The sequence below is a fragment of the Juglans regia genome, chromosome 3 (assembly GCF_001411555.2).
Source record: "Juglans regia cultivar Chandler chromosome 3, Walnut 2.0, whole genome shotgun sequence".
Lineage (NCBI taxonomy): Eukaryota > Viridiplantae > Streptophyta > Magnoliopsida > Fagales > Juglandaceae > Juglans > Juglans regia.
The window spans coordinates 535,553-553,070 of record NC_049903.1 but is presented as its reverse complement, the minus strand read 5'-3'; the positions used below and the strand labels follow the sequence as shown (position 1 = coordinate 553,070).

Below are 17,518 nucleotides of genomic sequence, written 5' to 3'. Positions count from 1 at the left end.
TTTCTATGTTTTTTAGTTACGTTCTTATCATCAGCAATTTAAACGACTAATTAGAAACAAAATGAAACTCTGAAATTCAATAGCACGTGTAGAAAACTTACACGTGTGAACTAATAGATAGAGATTAAAGAGACTGCTTCAAAAGCTTTGCATAAAAACAGTTGTTATTAATTATAATTTATTCCACAGCCAGAAGTTGTACCGAAAGGATAGCCCCTTTTTGTGGGTTAACTAATCTTAATTTTCATTTTAAATCAAATATTTTCAAAATTCAAACAATCCCTATCTCTATCGAATAAAACTTTGAGTTCTTCTATACAACCTCCTACTATTACTCAACTACCGCACACCAGCTGACGTGTAACTTTTTTTTTTTTTTTTTTAAAGTAACTGAAACGTGCTTTTAGAGCTACCCTCCATGGACCCATTTTATTTCTCATTCGAATTTCCCCCCTCCCCCATCCCCGCACGTTTCCCAACCCCCCTCCCTCAGCGTTCGCGTTCTCCTTCCGGGCTTCATCCCTCCGCCCGCATTCTTCATGCTGCCATTCTCACTGCCCGTCTGGGGCCGCAGACAAGGGTAAGAACCGACCAAAACTTTCTCTCCATTTCATTTTTCAGTATCTCTCCATTTCTAACGTGACTCATCCTGTGTGTTTTTGTGTTTGTTGGATTTGTGGTTTTGTATTTGTTGATCTGTGGTTGGTTGCTGATTTTGGGTATTTTTCTGTCGTGTACCGTACATTATACAAGTTAAAAGTAGAAATATTAACAGTTGTGCTCACATTAGATTTTGGGCATTTTTCTGTTCGTATACCTCAGGTTAGACAAGTTAAAAGTAAAAATGCTAAAGTTGTGCTCACGTTAGATTTTGGGCATTTTTCTGTTCTTGTATCTCTCTCCATTTTTTGACTGTTGCACAATTTTTTTTTTTTTTGGCCATACGTACGGCCGTGAGTTGATTCCTTAGCATGAAATTGGTCTGCAGAGGTTGAAACTTGGATTTATCTTTATTTTGGGCAATTCCAGATGCCATATTTATAATGATATATAGATTTCATGATCACAAATATGCCATATTATATAATATTGTCCACTCCAGCAATGTGGTTTTAGCCTTCAGTGGTTATAAATTCAAAGCTAGGATGTAAAAATATGACAAGCTCCATATGACTTTAGCATTGTCTTAGTGATGGCAAAGAACCACTTCAAAATTAAACATATACTAGTAATTTGCCAAATACTAGGGAGAAAGTGATTAAAAAAAAAATCAAACCACTTCTCTGAGTGAGAGATCAACATGTATGTTTCCCCCGTTGCTATCTGATATTAATTGTTGTTCTCAAAATTCAGTTGAAATAATGTGATGGGCAATGAAGAAGATGGAAAGCCACCCAGGCCTTCTACCTCAATTTCACCAACTCAGGTATGATATACATTATTTATTTGAAAATGTCATGGTGGGAGGTGTGGGAAGGAAAAGTCTGCTTTGGATATTTTCACTGCTTTGGATATTTTCACTGCAATTATGTTGGCATGCTTGGTTCACCCAACACTAGGATTATTTGCACTCCTCTTGTTTCATGCTTTGGCATGTCACAATATGTTCTGCAGGTATTGTTTTGTGATTTGTCTTGTCCTTAGCTGGTCCTATTTATGTACTTTTATTTCATTGTTCTTTATTTTCTAGAGTCATGCTTCAATGTTAAATTACTAAAGTCTGATGACATACGAAGGTAGATTAGTGGTAGCATTGACTTTCCACTAATTTTCCCTTGCTCTCAATTATGGTCCATTTGCTAGACTTGACTCACAGTTAAAGCTCAAGCATCCACAAGTGGGATGTAATTTAAAGGCTGTATTATAAAATTTATAATTGCTTATTGTATTTTGTTTGCTCAACTCTTTAATCAAACTTCATTAAATGGTGAAAGATAATATTACTCCCGAATGAACAAATGTTAGACAGATTATATTGAAATTTTCATGTGTCATTATTCGCAACTATGGTGATCCCAAGTGTAGCTTCATGTTTTTGTAACAGTTTTTTGATGACTTCCTTTCACAGCCATGCATGGAGAAAAGAATTATTTAGCAATAAGAAGAAAGGCAATGATGGGTCTCGACAGTTTACATCCAAATTTGATGAAAGATCCAACCAGAGATTGCCCATGGAAGAGAACAGTTCCAATAGTCTAGACTCTCCAAAAAGTTTTGGGGACTTACAATTTGTGTATATAAATGGGTAATTGTGTATTTGTAAATGGGTAATTTCAGCCTACTAATTGTGTATGTGTTTTTAGGTAGTTTTTAACTAATTGTGTATTTGTAAATGGGTAGTTTCTAGCAATGTACTTTGATTTGGTACATGTACTGATTTTGATCATCATATTATGAGAGAGTAAGCATGAGTTCAGGTTCTAAAAGGCTTTTGTTGTAGAAGGCAATGGATCACAATTTTTTTTCCTGGCCTTTGTACGTACTGCACATCTAAAGGCTCACAAGAAAAGAGCCTTGATGGCATCACTCCTCAATCCTGGAACCTTAAATGATTGCAGCATACAAAGTAAGCGTGTTTAGAGAATATCAAAATGCATTTTCCCTGTCGGATTCTCACAAACAGAGAGGATGCAGCAATTTAACACATCCATTACCATTCTCACAAACAAATTCAGCATCCATAATAAGCTGTCATAATTATATTCATAGAGAATATAGCATACAGTTACGATCCAAACCATCTATTTACAATTAAAAGTAAAACGATACATCTATAGTCTGAACCAACCAAAAACTATTACAATATATACGATCTAATACAAACACAACAATATGCGTGCACCCCTATTGTCTATAATCCGTTTTCTTAGTTCGTCCTCTTGCTTGTGAAGCTAATTCTCTCTCTCTATTAGTTTGTTTTTTTTTTTAGCTTCATACTCGCGTAGCAATAAGTCATCCTCCTCTTTCAAACTGCATTCTCTCTTGTTAGGATTTTTTCCTCTACCAATTGAAGTATATTTGCCTATTTGAGAAATTGACATATTGCTTCTCCCTGCATATAATTCAAGAATTTCAAACTTTAAATATGAAAACTTTGTACATGCATTAAAAAACAATACAAAAATATGACAACTTTGTACATGCATTCATAATTATTTCTTTGACTATAAGAACTAAAAAAATGTCACTCTACTTTGCCATAATAATAGTTGGATTAAGACATTGCAGCTGATACTGAAATGACAGATAATACCAAAAAAAATCAGGCCACATTCTTATAGATATCATCTCTACAAAGCCAAAGGGAAGAAATGAAAGTCCATATCTAGAATTACTTTTTTGCCTCCAGTAACAATTTCTATGGCATTAGGGAAGATTGCAACTGTCTTCGCCCTTTGTACACTAGTGACTTCATGTAAAGGGATTATTTTCTGAAACATATAGTTATCAAAATTCTCACAATCAAGATAAGAACATAAAGATAATAAAACTCAATGGTTACTCATCTTATAAATAAATTACATTATAAAGGGTATGCCTATCTATTAATGTTAGATAACTTGAGAAGCCTCCAGGCAATGGAAAGAAGAAACTAAAGTAGCAGAACTCCTTATATCTATGTTAAATTACAATTCTTGACTTCGAAAAGCCACCAAGATCCTTAAGGTTATGTATGCTATATGGATATCTCAAAGTGAGGGATACTCCCAGGTCAATCACACCATATTTCTATAAACTTCATTTTAATTTGGACCGTAAAAGTAGGAATTGTAACATTTTATCCTTCCAATTTCCTCTTACTTGGTGTTTCACACATTTCAAATAATAATCTAATGTTAACTTCCCAAGCCCCTGTAACATGGTAATAAATTATAATCACAACAAAACTAAAAATTAAGTGACCCTTTGAGTAATGCCAACAAAAAAGAAGACTATAACCAATACACACAATCATGTTCAAGTAGGGTAACAAAACTTTCACCCGTTAAATTCATTTTTAAACTTTATCTTTCATATAAGAAGGTTAAAAATGGCTAAGTTTTCTTCCCCCTAAATTATTCTTGTTCCAATTTCTCAGTTTAAAAATCTATTATAAAGCTATTAAACATTTTAGATTCAGACCCCATCAAACCAGAAAAAATCAGCTATGATATCCAATATTTTTAATTAAAACATGGATCATGAAAATCCATTCCCAATGAAGTTGGATATGAGAAGAAGCAGGGCAGTACCCTTTGTAAGGAAAATGCTCAATGTATATACGTGCAAGAAACTTAGACAAAATCTACCAAAAAAAAACCTTACCGAAATCAGTGTAATCTCAAAAGGAAAAATGACTAACCTGTGTTACCATGATGTGAGGTACAGATCTAGGTTTCTCTGCAACATTTGGAGTTTGCAATGGAGTTTGAGACCGAGAGGCAGGGATCGAGGAGTCGAGTGTTAGCACGGGATCCTTACACGAGAGAGGGCTCGGTGAGAGAGATAGAGAGAGGGCTCGGTAGATAGAGAGAGGGCTTGGTAGATAGAGAGAGGGCTCGGTGAGAGAGACAGAGAAAAAGGCCACTAAAAGAAGGAATCAGTGAGACGAGATTGGGACTGGAGGGGGTGAGGGAGATGGGTCTTCGTGAGGATGAATTCTTCTAGTGTTCAGGACTGAAGGGGGTGAGAGAAGTGAAAGGTGAGGCTGGGTAAAGGAGTCAAGGTGAGGGAGAAGAGGAAGAGAGTCTGAGAGCAGCTCGGGAGGGGTGTGGGCGATGAACCGTGATATGGGAGACGAACCGGGTTCGCCACGTCAGGAGTGTGGAGTGCGGTGAGGGAACCGGAAGTTGAGTAGAGTTTTTCTAAAACTTTTATTGATTACTTATATCTAACTAACCCTTTTTTTTTTTTGTACAGACTGAGTAAAGAGAAATAAGAGTTTTGGAAAATGCTATTTTGACATTTAAATTTGACAATTTATTTTGACATCTTTTTTATTTTAATTTTTTTTTACTTAATGATTAAGAAAATAATTATTAGTGCATTGACACTTTTTTATATTTTTTAAAAATATTTTAAAATGATAAAAAAAATTAAAAAAATAGAAAAATACTAATTTAGCTAAGTAGTCAATTGGAGCGGTGCTACTCAAGCGGCAGAGTAGCATCACTCTAAGAGTGTTAGGTAATGCATGAACGGAGGGAGTAGGCAGTGAGAATGTAAATATCAACATTGTTGACACTATTAAAGCACTCTTAATAGATTATTCATCATATCCTTTAAAATATATTATTAAAACTTAATTTTTCTATTTTACATAATGACTTTTACAATATATCATATATAAGTTTATTTATTTTTTATTCATATCATTTAAATATTATATTTTTTTAATATTTTTTATTCATTTCAAATATTTTCTCTAAACTATCAATGATATCTTCATATCTTTTGATATCTTCTCATATACAATATCATATAATTATGTTTTATTTTAAATTAATTCAATTTTATAAACTAAACCAAAATGTAAATTAATTAAAAAAAATTATATAATGAAATTAATCCAAATTAGGGAGTCATTTCTTACCAGTTGATATTTATATTTGATTTTTTTTTATAATTTGTAGCAATTCTAAAATATATATATATATATATTTATATATATATATATGATATTAAAATTGACGTTGCTGAGGAGGGTATAGGAGACACACAAGTATATTCGATATTAAAATTAACGTTTTTTTTTTTGAATGGAGCATACTCATCTCATTAAGAAATCGAAGTTACAAGTGTGACTTATCGATACAAGAAATTCCAATACACAGAAAATCCAGTAATAAGCCAACTAACTCAACAGATCTGTAGCTTCCCCACACACAAATACATTTGCGGTAGACATTGTCTTAACTTCTAACCAAACTTTCTCGAACCCGAGAAAGCGCTCTATAAAAACAGAACTTAAAGGTCCTCTCTATCCTCCCAGGGGAGAAGAGTACGGGACACTGCTATGGACATCAAATCCAAAGCCTATTCCTATTTTATTATAACTAAAACTAACAAACTACTGTACAAAAACTACAATAACAACTACAAGACCACAAGCTCTGATGAGACCTCAGACGACACGCCCACTGCAAGCATCGTTATTTCGAGCTCTGGTGGAGCAAGCACCTAGCGTACATATAGACCACAACAGCCCGGCCGTATAACCACCGGTCGTAGCATCGCCCCACACTCTCGAAAGCCTTGTCCCGGATTACGTCCGATCTAAGGGTCCAAACCTCACTCGGGTCAACAAAAGCAACACCAACATAAGAAAACAAGACAAGCTACAAAAAACTGAAACGAACAACAACATAGAAACGAAACAAAAGACAGTACAAAAAACAAAACGGATGAACAGTACACATTTGGTCGGCAATATTTCGTGCAGGACTGTTCACACTGGGAGGAAAGCCGACGGTCAGACTTGGAAGACCTGGAGCCAGCGGTTCCACAGCAACCGAGCGTGGTGTCGGTAGAGGGTTCCTCGGTGGCGCGTGAGGGCCACGCGCCAACGCTGTCCGGATTTTTGTCCCGCGCGTGCGGTCTACGCGCCACTCCGATGGACACCGGATTTGGAGGTTTTGAAGATCGGCGGCTGGGCTTCACACCGGTGGGGCGCGTGTAGAGAACTGGTGGCCGGAAAGGCTCGAACGACGATCCTCCCTTATTCGGCCTAAAAACACAAAGAAAAATAAAAACACTACACAGAAGTTAAAAACTAGACAGAGAAGAGGGAGAGGGCAAGGGGAGGGGGCGAGGAGCCGAAGCTCCCACCCCCTTTCAGCAGATCTTGAGGTTTTGGACGATTAAGGGAGTTTTTCGTTCGGAGCTAGAGAGAAAACGGACGTAGCCTACACCAACTATTTTGATTACCGAAAGTTGTGTGACTGAGTAGTTCAAAACTGTCCCAAGTCGAAAGAATAATAATGTAGTGAGCAATACTAGATACAGTCCCCACTTGGGGACTGTATGTGCAGGCCTAGGCTATTTTAACTTTAAAATTTTTTAAAATTACAAAATTATCCCTCCTAAATAATATTTTCTCTCATTTAATAATGTGCCTGCACATGCAGTTTCCACTTGAGGACTGCAAATAGAATTTCTCTAATGTAGTTTCTATGCCATCAAACCAGCTTGGAAAATATTAATTTTTCGTCCCACGTGAATATATTAAAATTAACGTTGGAGGTGCAGAGATGAGAGGAAAATGATTAAAAAATTATTTACAAGTATGAACAGTTACCGCTAGATGTAACGGTAACACTATAGTCAACTGGAAAATACAGATGAAATAAATAAACAAGAAACAAGTTGGGGAAGATGATGACCTGCCTGCCACTTGGAGTTCGCAGCTCATTAACTAAAAACTCGCAGTTACACTGAATTTTCTTTTTATTTCCAAAGGTACAAGAACAAGAACAAGAACAAGACTAGTACATGATGATTTACAATTCTGGCAAAGCGAAAAAAAAAATGGAGGATCCTTAGTAGAGAGCCGAATTTCCCATCAGACGAAATTGTACATGAGCAATTTTCCAGGCATTCACAACTGGAGCTGACGTTACAGAAGCAGCTGCCTTCCCAATCCAAATAATAGCACCAAAGCCTCACCTATCACTATAAATAAGAATTGGCCCAACCAATACCCCTTTTAACAAAGAACAAAACTAAAACCCCAAGGTTTAAATTACAAAAATTCTAACTGCTTCAACACTAACATGTGCAATAGGACACCCATGATGCCCAAAGGTAGCAGTTCAAAGAGCATATCTCTCGACGAGTTGCTCGTGCTCAGCTGCCCTGCATTCAGAAACTCCTTGCCAGAAGTTACCGAGACATTTACGGACGATGAACCTGAAAATTAACAGGTTAGTGTTTGTGACATACGAAACTTGGTCAAAGTTATTTCTTGGGCACAAAAGGGAAAGAAAGAGGAAACAAGTGTTCATGATCAACTGAACTTACAATCGTAGTTAGCCCATCCAATTCGTTGACGATCTAGATCATACACAATGATCTTATCTTTAAGAACAAGATCTGTAAATTGAAGAAAACAAACAAGACTTTTAAACTAATTGTTATGACAGTAGAGTGAAGCAACGCAAGGTCTGGTGAACAATTGCATCATTGTAAGAAACAATTTCTAAGTACTCAGCAGACAACCGAACAACTAATGATACCTTAGATTTAGAAAAACATACAATTGTTCTTCTACCACACAACAAATAAAGGCAGACACGGTGACTTGATGACACAGGTTGTAAAAGCAAGTGGAACAGACTATTGCAAAAAATAGAAACATGGACAAATAACAAATTAAGTAAACAAAAGCATAATATCGACTAACTACATTCCAGCTGAAAAATCTTGAGACTGATGCTATTTTTCATCTTAAATGTTGCCATCCTTAACTACGCTTTTGATATGGCACATTTTAAGTGGATATGCCAATCACTTAAATAACACCCATCTAAAATGTGCCACGACAGGCATGACCGAAGAACGACATTTGTCAATTTTAATACACAAGAAACTCCTAATGACATCTAACATCTTTCCATGCTATTGTGCATTCATATGCATGTGGCAGCCATAAATGTGTCTACATATGAATATCACAAGCCAGTATAACACTACTGTTGACTCTGGGGAAATAAAAAATAAAAAAAAGAGCACACATGCTTGGCAAAACAGCATCATGGTACAGTTAATTCTACTCAAAAATCTTTAACCATACTGTGCTGCATCATGGAAACTGCATTACTTGACTTGAAATCAATCTGTAAGGAATTCATAAATACTGGAAAATCACTATTTTTAGGCAGCTTTTAACATTTTGTTTTCACGTTCCAGAAAGGCAGCTATTTAGGAAGTCTTTCGGTAAACATTTCCATTGAGAGTTCTGCCAAATGCCTTTTCTGCCTCAAGTGTTTTCAAGAATGTCAAAGGTATTCGGAAATGCTACAGCCCAAAAAAGCAGCCTTTTCCAAAGTAATAGCAATACTCTCACTATGTACTACAGAAACTAAATGAAATAAATGGAAGCAAAAACAGATTGCTTCCCGCAAAGTTCATGGTCTAACCTCCTAAGATCGTTACCCCTTCCTGAGCCCTCTGAAAACCAATGCACCACATCGCAGCACCATTCTGCAGCAATAGAGCGTCCCATTAGCTAGCAACGGTATAGATTAACAAGGTATAGTTTAACAAGGATCATGCCACGTTTAATTATTTTAAGGATAAAGTACAATTCACGCAAAAGGGGAAGTGGAATAACTTACAGCAAAACCAAGATGTACGAGGTACTCTTCTGGTTTTAACACCATGGATGCACTGCCCGCAAAGTTTAAACTAACCGGAGGAAATATCTCGGATATACTGAAAAACATAACAAACATGGATCTTGCTTAGATCATAAGAAAACAAAACCCTCGTAAGACTAAAGAACCTCTTTTGAAGACATGAAAGAACTATGAGGTTCATTATTTGAAACATGATTAATAGGACCAACCTGGTGGGGACTAGGTAACACTGATTTCCTTTATTAACAATAGGAGTAGCAGATTGTTGAACAATTGCAGTTATCTGCACATTTAATAGGAAATCAGTTTCTAAAAGAAAATGTGTGTAAATTTAACAAAATTTTGTGTACAAGACATGACAGCTTTTAGCCAGTGCCTCAAAACCAACCCATATAGGAAAACAAGTGATCTTTAAATAGAAGAATATCGTGCCAAAAAGTGAGCACTAATTTTGATAGTCACAATTGTATCAAGGAAGATAGATGCAACACACTGGATGAACGGTAATGTCAATGCCCAGCCAATTTAGTGGGTTGGATGTGGGGGGATAATGTTCTTTCTTGCCTTAATAAGTAGGCTGTACCCAGCATGCTCTATTCAATTAGGTTCATGAGAATGGAAGCATTATCATAATGGCCCCTTCATTTGCAAAAGGTTTTCAATTGATAGCATCAAATTTTCAAATGATGAACTTGTTTATGGAAGCTCTAGTTTGTTAAGTACAGCATGAAAATCCCTTCCCTTTATCCCAGGTCTTTTGGAATAGCTCTAAGATATTTTGCTTTTAACATGGCATTATCTGGAGGAGTAGAGACCCAGTAATGAATCAATTACATTAGCCCATACCATCAGTATGCATATACTCGCTCAGAAAAACAAATCATAAACAGAGAGAAGAAAGAAAAAGACCAACTTACAGAACTAACAAAGGGATCATATGCTTCTTCCACAAGGTATGCCAAAGTTGTTCCAGAATCGACAATGGTTCCTCGGTTGTTTGATGTTAAAAAAGCAGCAGGATCAATCGGCAACTGTTGCCCATTGACAGCAATGCTTTGCAGATATAAATTATAATGAGACCTGAAATTCGGAGACAAAATAATCAAACTTACTGATTAATTGGCACCATACCTTTTAATTGAGGAAATCATGTAACAGCAAGAATATGTATGCACCAAGCAAGTTCTCGGCCACAGCAGAAAACGAAGTTCAAGCAGAAAAACAGCTTTGCAATGAATAAAAGTATATTTCACAGAAGAAAGAACATGAGATTTCATTTTAAGACACAGAACTAGTCCGTCGAAAATGTAACAAAGCTCACAAGAAAATGTGAGGTCATTCTAATATATATATAGTCACCATACCACTATCTGTTAGATAACAGAAGATTTTCAGATCTTTAATTAGAACATGCCTCAACAATAAGAACGTGTAATGCATGCAAAAGTTGTATCAGGTAAGCTCCCGATAGAAGGTCAATAATGAAGCATCCATACCGGTCATTGATATTCTGACTGCAGAAACACAAACATGGCACAGTTTCTCAATGGCCAATGAGGCTCCAGCATACGAACCTTCCTTTTCTTTCATCTGAATTTAAATATGGCCTTTACTTATAAAAAAAAAAAAAGGCCTTTGTGCAAGAACCTAATAAATTCATTATACCTAAATATATCCCAATGACCCTTGAAGCATATACACAATTCCCGCTTCATATAAATATAACCTGAATGTAGGAGTACAGAGAACTGGGAACAAAAAGAAAGTTTCCTGGGAACAAGGACATACTGTGATGGGACGAGTGGACTGTAAACAATGCCTGGCTCCAAAATCTCCCCAAGAACCAAAATACCCCCGCCATTGCCATCTCCTTTCAGGCAATGGGAGAACACTTTGGGTGTTATGCCACGAGATGACAATTGTGAAATAATGGAAAGATCACCTGGTCCAAAACCAAAAATCCCATCAACTGCTTTTTCCGTCTTAGTCAAGTCCCCAGACTGATAGGTGCTACACCTGTATCCAAGACCAGCACCAAAGTAAGTAAGCTTTGAGTCTTTGGCCAGCAAAAGGACAATGACTACTACACATAAGTAAGTTAAACTCATGATCTGTTGTAGTGTCACTGAAATGAGTATTTACAGAACTGAAGTGGCCATGTTATACTGCCTCATTAAAAAAAAAAAAAAGTGGCCATGTCATACTGGGTTTTTAATTGCCAAAATTAGTCAAAAGTTCATTGCAGTAACTACAAACAAAGGTTTAAGATACCTACCATGGCAATATATGTTCTACTACATGGGAAATGCTGGGTAACATGTTATATCTTAATTGGGATTTTCCCTTGACACACACGCACATGCACAGGCCCACACAACTGTTTGCATAGGTCACGGTAGCTTACCCAAAAACAACTGTTGCGGATGAGTTGACAATGTAAGACTGCACAAGAACCATGTCAAAATACAGCGCATCAGACACATAATAACCAGATGTCCCACTTCCATCTCCGTATTGAAAAGAGTAACTGCACTGATTACTCTGAGAGCATTGAGACGCTGAAGTTTGCAATGCAGAAGTGCACATTGGATCTGAGCAGGGGACCAGACCAGCAGTTGATGAACTGGCAGCATCAAATAAATTGAGCTGAACCTGGAAAAAACATGAAACACAATGAGGCTAAAATTGCCTCCTTATTCAACAAAGCTTATGAGCATAAAGGATAATTACAAGAACAAGTTAATAAGCGACAGAATCTCACCCCAAGCCCACTAGATTGGGGGCAATCACTGCAGGAGTTGCAGGTAACCCACAAGATATCACTTCCAGTATCAATCTGTACATTAAATTCTCTTGGAGGAGAGCCCAATTTAACTTTTGTGAAATAAAGCCTACACGAAATCAAGATCCCAAGTATTCAAGAAAAGAAAAGAAAAGAGAGACGTACTTCTAAGATAGCCATTAGCCTTACAATCAGAAGAAAGCATGAACCAGAACAAAAAAAAATACGAAAGATAGATGCCTAGTAAACATTATAAACCAATCAATGCCAGGTAAAGAGTAGAGGAAATATATTTTAATCAGTCGTCCCAACTGTGGTTACCAAGAAACTGTACATATTCTAACTAAAGAAATAACACCAGCAAGACACCGCAAACATTCATCATTGCTCTACATTCATATGATCCTATCCTTTCCCATTTTTTCTCTTAAGTTTTTCACCTTATCGAGATTCAAAAGAAGCATTAAAAAAACCAAGGGAAAAAAAGTTAGTAAACACATACACTGAATAGTTAATGCTTGCCGAAAAAAGAACAGCAACGACAATTAACACAGACGGAAAAACTTTACCAATTTGAAACAAACCCATCAATGCAAGTGCAAGCAAGTGCACGAAATCATAAAAACAAGCAATAAAAGAAATTTAAAAGCAACGAACGAATGGTAAATTTAGCAGTCGTACCCGACAACGTAAGGATCGGAGGAGCCTTGGACAGAGAATTCGACGACGCCTCCCACCGAGGCTTGCAAGATTCGGGCGTGCCTGGCTCGGTCCCGGGCTATGAGGTGGTCGAGCTCAAGCCGGTGAGACAAAGGGAAGGTCCTCTCGAGAAAGAGGAGGCTGGGGGAGAGGACGCAGAAGACGACGGGGACCAACACGACGGTAAAGGCCGAAATCAGAGGGAAGATAGAGCCCCGCATTTTGGTGGGTTTGTCGGTTGTTTGAGTTGCGAGAGAGGGAATTCTAGTGGCAGAGATCGAGGTGGTGGTGCGAGACTCCCAGAGAGAGAGAGAGAGAGAGGTTTCTCCCACTGTGACTATTAAACAGAAAATGTGAAGGTTTTGGTCATATCATAATGAAAAATTCTAAATATAAGACTCAATACTGTATGAATTAAAAATATGTAATTTTATTTTTTTATTAAATATTTTATTTTTTTTATTAAATATAAAATATAAAAATAAATATTTTATTTTTTATTAAATATAAAATATAAAAATAAAATTACATATTTTTTAAATAATATACATAAAATGACCTTTCTTTTATAATTTATTTCTACTGTTAGTGTTGTTAACTGTTAACTGGGAACTACCTAACTTAAAGTTGGAACTATGGCTCGACTTGGGGTATTTAGGTTCTGTTTGACAATGAAATGAGATGAGATAATTTTAGATAAAAGTTAAAAATAAAATAAAATATTATTTTTTAATATTATTATTATTATAAAATTTAAAAAAATTATATTATTTATTATATTTTATATAAAAATTTAGAAAAATTATAATATGAGATGAGATGAGATGAAACTGTTTCTCTATTCAAATTACCGTCTGCGTTTAGTTGAAAGACTCAGCTGAGTTCAGTCTAATTTTAAGATAAGTCTAATATCCAAACATTCAACTCTTAAATTATTAAATTCTTCTCAATTCAAAACATCTTTATACGTGAGACCTACAATCTTTTTTAACTTTTTATAAAAAATATTAAATTCATATTAACATTCAAATACATTTTAAACTTAATTCAGATAAATTCTACATAATTTTTTTTTATTATTCAACTTATTACTATTTATAAGAAATTAAACTTAATTAATTTCAATTTAACATCCAAAATACAGCTTGGACTTCTGACGCCCGGGCTGCAAAGTCAATTTTATCGGTCTCACGAATGCGTGTGAACTTCACACTGTGAAGTGAACACTTGTTTTTTCTTTTTTCTTTTTTTTTTTTTTTTTGTTTAAACTACGATTGTTAGTTTATTATTAACTCCTCAACTAATATATAAAGAAGAAAGTCTTATATTATACACATTTACTTAATCAGTCATTAATTGTCGACGGGATTAAGATTCAGACAGTTTGAATATGGAACTGCAGTCAATTAATTAATCCCCAGTGTGAACACATCAGTACTATTATATGACCCAGTGCATGGGTAAATTGGTAATTCTTGACAAATATTGACGTGGAAAACCAATCTCATGGAGATGGAGTAGTTGTGATGAACCACAAATAGACCCAGTCCGTGGCCGTACGTATGATCGGATGGGCGATGGCAAAGACAGACTTTATAAAAGAGCACTCACAACACATTTTTTATTCTATCCTTTAAAGTATTTAATCAATTTTTTTATTTTATATATTAATTTTTACAATACATCATACATCAATTTATTTTTTAAATATTATATTTTTAATTTTTTTTATTTATTTGAAATATTATATTCTCTACGCATTATATATTTCAATTATTTTTCTATGCATCGTATATTTTGATATTTGTAATATTTCTTTTATATATAATATGATATTTTAAATTATTTAAAAAAAATAAAACACATGTATTTATTATTAACAATATTAAAATTTCTGCATACATAAAAATTGAAAGAACTATAAACAAAATATTAGAAAATAAATGAGAAATAAGAGAGTGAGGATTGTGTAAAAGTGATAAAAGGATTAAAATGAAAATAAGATAAAAGAAGAAATGAGATAAAATGAGAGAGAAATAATAAAAAAAATTATTTAGAGTAATAAATAGTAACCTTTATATGTAGCAAATTTATTATATTTAAATATAAAATAGAAATAAAATAGATGAATTAATAGAACAGATTTTGATTATCTTTCTTTATATTTTAAATAAAAATGTATTTTATAAAAGCTATTGGAGTGCTCTAATTAGGTCTTGGTCTTTTTACGAGGAAATTTTGAAGAAAGTGTATTGAGCCAGCCTTTATTGACCAATGACCAGGGCCTACGTACAGCTTCACTTGACCCACATTAGCAGCAAGAGTACGCCCATCACCGGTGGTGGCCCACGACCTCGATTGCAACCCATAAAAGACAACACTCGGAGACCACGACCTCGATTTCAACCCATAAAGTCACTACTTTGATTTTCTGCATTCCCCTTATTTTCCCTAATTTCCCTTTTTTTATTATTTATTTCTTCGATATATTATCTACGTTTAGGTAGCGAGATTGATAAGATATTTTGTAAATGGTAATAAAAAAATATTTATAAAATAATAAATAATATTAAAAAATAAATAATAATAAGATATTCTCGTACTACCGCTCGAGGACCCAACAAATTGAAGCCTGTTCATACGTAAACCAACATTTAATAGAATATGATTGTTTTATCTTGTTGATGTACCCAGTTCCAAGAAAATCTAGATAAAAATTTTTAAAAAAAATCTCATTATTTAAAGAGTACCCGAGAATTCAAAGACCGATTCTATGATCACGTACGTAGAAGCTTCGTGGGTCTCTTGAAAAAGAGACATGCAAGGAGGCGGGACAGAAGTAATGATTTCGAGCACATCCTCTCTAGCTCACGCTATAAACCCACGCCATTACATTATATATTATGACAGCTATATTTATCATCACACTCTCAATATTTCTTCATATAGCATTAAATAATAAGCTCATAAATAAAATATAATAAAAAAATAATGAGTAGCATTACTATATATATTATGATAATGAATGGATATATTCAGCAGAAATTCGTGTGCATAATTTACCCCCAACAAGTAACAACAACAACAATAATCAAATGGCAATTTCGTGTACGTGTGTAGCTTGACTACTGTTCACTTATCGCAAGCTTCAAGCTTTTAAATTGTCGGCAAGTCCAAGCTTTTGAAATTACGGTTTAATTTTTTTCTTTTTATCTAATCATTATAATTTTTTTAAATTTTTATATAAAATATAATAAACAATTCAATTTTTTTTAATTATAATTCAATATTTTAAAAATATTATTATTATTTTAAAATTTTAAAAAAATAAATTATTTAATATATTTTTTATAAAAATTTAATAAATTTATAATAATGAGACAGAAATAAATTAAAAATTATATATTTTATCTCATGCCCAAAACATATCCTACCTATCTGATCCTATCTCTAAATCCAAGCAGCATTAATTGGTAAATGCCAATGGGAGAGAAAACGTGCATGGCTGGCTAACTGGCGGAAATAAGGCAAGCTCTGTTCCACAAGCCACCTTTTACGTACTCGGGGCAAAATTAGCAAGTTTTGTCGTATATTTAAATGGAAAATGCTAGAGTTTGCATAGTTCATATGTTTATTTATTTATTTTAAATATTTTTATATCATAATTAAGAAAGTGATTTTAATTAATGTATTTTTTTATTTTTTAAAAATATGAAAAAGAAAAGGAAAAAAATTAAAATGTGAAATTTGTACTGGGGCCACTAGCACTACTCTATTTAAATATGCAATACGTGCGTGTTTATGTGAAAAAAAAAAAAAAAAGTAAGTGATAAAATTAACTCAATAATAAATTGTGAGTTTATGTTAAAATTAGAATAAATACATGGTATTGCTGAACTTTATGTTTTTCACCTTGGGGCCCATTTAACAATGCTAGTATTATAGGATTAAATTAAAAGTTATTATTATTTCTCAAACAAAAAAATTTAAAAGGATCAATTCATAAAGATTAAATAGGATTTATAAAATAGACGTTTCGTTTTTCTAGTTAAAGCAATACGTTTTTATTTTTTATTTTATATTTGTAATTATGTGTTATTTTATTTTATTTTTTACATTCAAGTTGAGTAGAATATAGATGGTTAGAGTTAAAATAATAAAAAGTTAAAACCGAAGGAAGAATGGCTGTTAGTGAAAGCAAACGCCGGACATCACCTGAATGGGCCTCGGCCTCCTCTGGTGATAAAAATTTAGTATAGTGGGCTTGGAAAAGCCCGAATATGTACTGAGGGAAAGGGAAGTAACAGCAAGAAGGCCACGGGCTTAATACGATGCCTTTCCCATTCCTATTAGGCTTCAAATGGTTTAAAATTTCCCTTAACATACAAACGTATATGAATGTGCATGGAGAAAGAAAAGGAAAACTTTTCTTGCAAACGAGTTCGTGCTTTAAATTACACATCGATACTGATATGTAAGGTATTTATTTAATAAAACAGTATGATTTGAAGATAAAAATAATTTTCGTGAGATAAAGAACCTTATTATTCTCTCAAAATTTTTCATTTTTTATTTTTCTTTTCAATAAAAAAAATCATGTCAACATCGGTACGCAGTATGGTATGCCAAACCGCTTGTACCTAACAAGGCTCGAGAAAGAAAAAGATCCCACAGACTCGAGGAGAAGATGTTAGGAAATTCC

The 17,518-nt window shown here is 34.3% G+C and overlaps 1 protein-coding gene and 1 long non-coding RNA gene across 3 annotated transcripts; one reads left to right on the top strand and one right to left on the bottom strand.

The window, feature by feature from the left end:
* Positions 1–465: 465 nt before the first annotated feature.
* Positions 466–2,412, top strand: LOC109021431. The gene is made up of 3 exons (XR_002001086.2): positions 466–580; positions 1,354–1,426; positions 2,069–2,412. It is a non-coding gene; the product is annotated as an uncharacterized LOC109021431 (long non-coding RNA).
* Positions 2,413–7,230: 4,818 nt separating this feature from the next.
* On the bottom strand, positions 7,231–13,173 carry LOC109008469 (aspartic proteinase-like protein 2). 2 transcript variants are annotated; one of them, XM_035688557.1, is made up of 11 exons: positions 12,799–13,172; positions 12,097–12,226; positions 11,740–11,987; positions 11,124–11,351; positions 10,253–10,415; positions 9,545–9,618; positions 9,315–9,411; positions 9,117–9,180; positions 7,999–8,070; positions 7,752–7,887; positions 7,231–7,650 (listed from the first exon to the last, which is right to left on the bottom strand). In XM_035688557.1, the coding sequence occupies exons 1-11, from the start codon at positions 13,035–13,037 to the stop codon at positions 7,641–7,643; spliced, it is 1,461 nt and encodes a 486-aa protein (XP_035544450.1). In that variant the 5' UTR covers positions 13,038–13,172; the 3' UTR covers positions 7,231–7,640. The 2 variants fall into 2 exon arrangements, with proteins under 2 accessions (XP_035544450.1, XP_018844113.1); XM_018988568.2 differs by having other exon boundaries at positions 7,231–7,887; positions 12,799–13,173.
* Between the last annotated feature and the right edge of the window lie 4,345 nt (positions 13,174–17,518).